The sequence below is a fragment of the Mastomys coucha genome, unplaced genomic scaffold, assembly GCF_008632895.1.
Source record: "Mastomys coucha isolate ucsf_1 unplaced genomic scaffold, UCSF_Mcou_1 pScaffold5, whole genome shotgun sequence".
Classification (NCBI taxonomy): domain Eukaryota; kingdom Metazoa; phylum Chordata; class Mammalia; order Rodentia; family Muridae; genus Mastomys; species Mastomys coucha.
In genome coordinates this window covers 54,072,894-54,077,667 of record NW_022196911.1, presented here as the reverse complement: position 1 = coordinate 54,077,667, position 4,774 = coordinate 54,072,894, and the positions used below count along the sequence as shown (strand labels likewise).

Below are 4,774 nucleotides of genomic sequence, written 5' to 3'. Positions count from 1 at the left end.
GTGCAACCACAACACACCCACCACTGGGCTGGATGGTCTACATACATACATGCATGCATACATACATGCATACATATGTACATACATGCATACACACATATACACATGCATACACACATATACACATACAAACATACATACATGCATACATACATACATATGACTCTAAAAGCATGGCAAAAATACCCCTTGGTGTGCTGATTGTATAGTTTGTCTCACTGAGAGAAGGCAGCCATAACAAAGTAACTCAACATAGGAGATTCACAGGAATCTCACTTGGCAGGAACCACTTTCTAAGTCCCAGAGCTACAAATATGAGACCAGGGCATTGTTGGTCTCCTTGGCAGTGAGTGGCATCTCTCCAAGTCCTAATCTCCCCTCTTATAAGAATACCAGATCTGTGAGGTTAAGGTACATCAATGACTCCCCTTAACCACATCATTTTCAATGTCTTATCTTCAAATGACAACACCTTCAGAACTCCCTGACCCTGGTGGATGGTGTCAGCATTCGGCACAGAAATTTGGCAGGGGAAGCCTATCTAGCCCCTGGTGTCTCATCATATTTTTATATAGGAATGGGATAAATAGTGCCAGGAGCTAGGAGGCACAAGAAGGCAGGAGCTTTTCTCTCTTAAGGACATCTCAGGAGTCCCCAGGGAGGTCAGGACCTCCAGAAGATTCTGTGTCTTCTTTGGTCTCTCTGACCACTGAGCAGATGGTTAGGGGCCTGGGGTCATGGGTCCAGAGACAGAAGAATGGCTGTAGGGGACCAGAAAAGGAGAACCCAGAGAACACATAGATCAGGGAGCCATTGGTTGAATTATAAAAGGAGATTTCCCCTGCCTCAAAGTCTAAGAAGATGCCCACCCGCCGGAGGGGCTCTGGAGGAGACAGGCCAGTCCTGGGATAGGAGAGAGCTTGGAGTTTCTTCTTGTAAAACTCTAGTGCCCAGAGGCCATGCGGGGGTGACTTGGGAATCCTTCCTTCCCGCACCAAATTCTCCAAACACACACCCAGGATCCAGGCCCTCCTATGCCCAACCTCCACTTCCCAGTAATGCCTCCCTGCCTCAAATCGCTCTTGAGCCAGGATGCAGGGGTCCTGGTCAAATCTCCTGGAATTGGGGGACACTTCCTGGTCAAATAGCAGCCGCTTCACACTTTTCTGATCCTCAGACACCATGAGTTTGGGACTGGCGGTTTCAGGGTCCAGGGAAGGACTCACTGTAGAGAGAAGAAAGTGATGGGCATTGGGGACTTTTGCCCTCTTGACCTTGTGTGGATGAGGGATCCAAGCTCTGTTTCCTACATGAAGCTTTCCCCAACTGTCTCTAGAAATCATTCACCGTCCCCATTTAAATTGCGCCCCTCTCCCAGGCCTCAAGCAGTGAGGGAGTCAGGGATGAGGGATACTTGAAGAGATGTGAGCACAGCCTGAGACAGCTCCCATGTGCACTAAACCCAGGCTAGAGGCCAGGCTCTGTGTGGGAGAGACAGAGACAGGGTGGAACTAACACAGAGACAATCTCCAGCAGAGGAAAACTTAGAATTCACACTCACAGCACCCCGGATGTAGGCTTTTCTGTGAGTTGCATGTGACTTGCACGTGCCTTCAGGCTTTGTGTGCTAGAAGCCTGGTCTTCAGTGTAAGCAGTAGTGGGTGGAGAAACTTTTAAGAGGCGGAGCTTCATCCAAGGTAATGAATTCATGGAACACCATTTACTTCTCTGAGGACCCTGGGTAGTTCCCATATGTCCCCCAATTCCTTGTTTCTTCTGTCTTGCTATCCACTGTGATATGACCCAGCCAGGGAGCCCTCACCACTCGGACCACCTTATCTTGGAAATGTAGGCCCCCAAATGTGAGCTAAATAAATATTCCTTTATGAATCACCCAGCTTTAGGTATTTTGTTTCAGTGGTGGAAAAAGGACAAACTCAAGCTTTAAACACTTGTCTATATATCCATTGCCCAGAAGGAGGCCCTGTAGTTTGCCCAGAATTATCTTGTGAAGAACAATTGACCAAGGACTCTCTCATGGTGGTGAAGGGTTTTCACTGAGTGGGTTGTAGCTGGGAAACCCCCACTAGCCATTCATCCTGTCCCTGCTGTGTTGGGTGACACAAAGACAAAACCTCAGAGCAGAGCCTGGCATGCAGGTCTCCGGGGTGAAGGTCAGGGCCCACTCACCATGGAAGAGCCCAGCCTCATCACGCACTCCTGGGTCCTCTTCTTCCTGATCTCTTTTATGCTCTTCTTTGTGACACTTCCCAAAAGCACAGGCTATTGCTGCTGAGACCAACCCTAGTGCTGTGAGGATCAAAGGCAGAGCTGGTCCGCTTTCCGTGGACAGAGGCCTTCTGGACAGGGAGGCTAAGGGAATTCCAAAGAATAACAGGAGGGGATCGTCTCTGTTAGACACATGTATACACACACACACACACACACACACACACACACACACACGCCATTCCAAGGTTAAGGAACACAATGTTTATAGACCTTTCTAAAAAGGGTTCAGAATACTCAGAGCTACAGCTTGAGTATTTGTGTACCCCCAAACATTGAAATCTCAGCCTCTTAGATGATGGTGCAGGTGGGCTGTGGGAGGTGGGACAGTCCTGAGGGTGGTGCCTCATGACTGCATGGGCATTGTGAGTTCCAGGCCAGTCAGGGTTACGTAGTGATAGCCTTTTTTTGAAAAAAAAAAAAAAAAAAGTCAAGAAACCAAAGGATTTTAAAGAAATAAAACTTTAAATGGCAAGCTAAATCTATCCTCTAGTAGCTAAATAGGTAAACTAACTGACATCTATCCAGACTATGGGATAGTTATTCATCCCCCAACAGAAATGATTTACTAAGTGTGATGGTTTAAATGAGAGTGGCCCCCACAAGCTCATATGTTTGAGTGCTGGGTCCCAGTTAGTGGGACTGTTTGAGAAGGATTAGATATGGCCTTGTTGAAGGAGGGTTGTCACTGGGGGTGGGGGCTCAGAGATTTTAAAAGCCCATGCCAGGCCCAGTGTCTCTCTCAGCCTGCAGCTTGGTCTCTCAGCGACTCCTCCAGCACCATGTCTGCCTGCCTGCCACCATGCTTCCTGCCATGATGATCATGGACTCACCCTCTGAAACTCTAAGCAAGCCCCCAACTAAATGCTTCCTTTCGGCGAGTTGCTTTGGTCATGGTGTCTCCTCGTATACCAGGAAAAGGTGAATCATGGAAAGGCAAAACCATGCAAAGGAAGAACAAAAGGTCTGAGTTCTCCAGGCATGGAGTGGGAAGAGGGAGTGTAGTGGACGCACTGGCATTGTGCAGCACCAGTGAGCAGATAACCACTCTCCTGTGCCCACACACCAGAGCGCCCGGCACTGCTGTGCCCACACACCAGAGCGCCCGGCACTGCTGTGCCCACACACCAGAGCGCCCGGCACTGCTGAGCCCTACACACTTGCTGAGCCCAGTGGCTCCTGCCTGTTCATTCCTGTCCTTCTCCCTTTCTGGACGGCCATAACTGGTAGAGTTATGACCGTGAGATGAGATATATAGAAAATCCAGGGGCTGGGGAGACATTTCAGTGGTTAGGAGCTCTGCTGCCCTTCCTGAGGACACAGTCCCCTTTCCCGCACCCACATGGCAGCTCACAACAACCATCTATAGCTCCAGTTACAAAGGTACTGCAGACACTGTACTTACACACACTCAGGAAAACACTCATACACATACAAAAAAATTTTTTAAAGAAAATAAAGTCTATGCATTTTCTGATTAAATTTGCCCTCAACTAAAACTTCTCTAAAAAACAAAACAAAACAAAACAAAACAAAAAACCCAAAAACAAAAAACAAACCCAAAAACAAAACAAAAAAAAAAAACCAAGAAAAAAAAATCCAAAAAACAAAAAACACCCCCCAAAAACCCCCAAGATCTATTAAAAACAACAACAGCAACAGAAAAGCCAGTATCAGGGTGTATCTTTCTTGCTTCCCTAGTGGATCTCCCTGCATCCCTATCCCTGTATCATCTTGGAAACCAACATCCCTGTGACCCTCTTGGCCAGGCTGAAGGGAGGATGTTCTCTGGCTCTGCCTGCATAGCCTTCTCCCAACATCCCTGGCACTCGGGGCCTGGGTCTGGTGTCTTTGAACTGAACGTACACTCACCAAGCAGGTAAGTCTCCGTCACCTTCTCGGGGAGGAGGGGATTGGAGATGGAGCAAGTCAGGCCCCCCACAGCCCTGTCCTGGGGTGTCACAATGGATAGCACAGACAAGAGGCCAGTGCTGGCTGTAACTGAGAAGTGAGTCTCAGCAGGCACTGCTTGTCCTTTGAGGTCCTGCCACTCCACCTCGGGCTCGGGGTACCAGCCTGCTGAGGTGCACTCGGCTCGGATGCCTTTGTCCTGGGTATCTGTCACACGGATTCTGGGGGATGAGCCCTGTCCTGAGGGAAGGAAGAGACACAGCAGCTCAGATCCTTCAACTACAGTTGTTGCCATGGGGGAGGGGAGGGGAAGGGATGTCTTGCAGGTGTTTAGTAGGTTCTATGAATCTTCATGGACCGCCTGTCTGCGTGATGACATCATTAATGCAGCACCTTCATCCCGAATAAAACAGTCGAGAGAAACAGGGATAGGGTGGGGTGAGGGTGGGGTTAAGGAAAAAACCCGAAGCTTGAGAACAAGGAAGCTGGGATCTGTCACATAGGTCTGTCTCCAGAGCCCTAAACAACCTCAGTCTCCCTCCTTCCCTCCCTCCCTCCCTCCCTCCCTCCCTCC

General features: G+C 49.0%; 1 protein-coding gene across 1 annotated transcript in view; it reads right to left on the bottom strand.

Moving 5' to 3' along the window:
- Nucleotides 1–223: 223 nt before the first annotated feature.
- The window catches only part of Btnl10 (butyrophilin like 10), a 6,556-nt gene continuing 2,005 nt past the window's right edge, over nt 224–4,774 (bottom strand). Inside the window, exons 4-6 of the mRNA XM_031354195.1 lie at nt 4,162–4,440; nt 2,191–2,373; nt 224–1,225 (exon numbers count right to left, since the gene is read on the bottom strand). Coding sequence (XP_031210055.1) covers nt 645–1,225; nt 2,191–2,373; nt 4,162–4,440 — 1,043 coding nt within the window. The 3' untranslated portion in view covers nt 224–644. The remainder of the gene's footprint in view (nt 1,226–2,190; nt 2,374–4,161; nt 4,441–4,774) is intronic.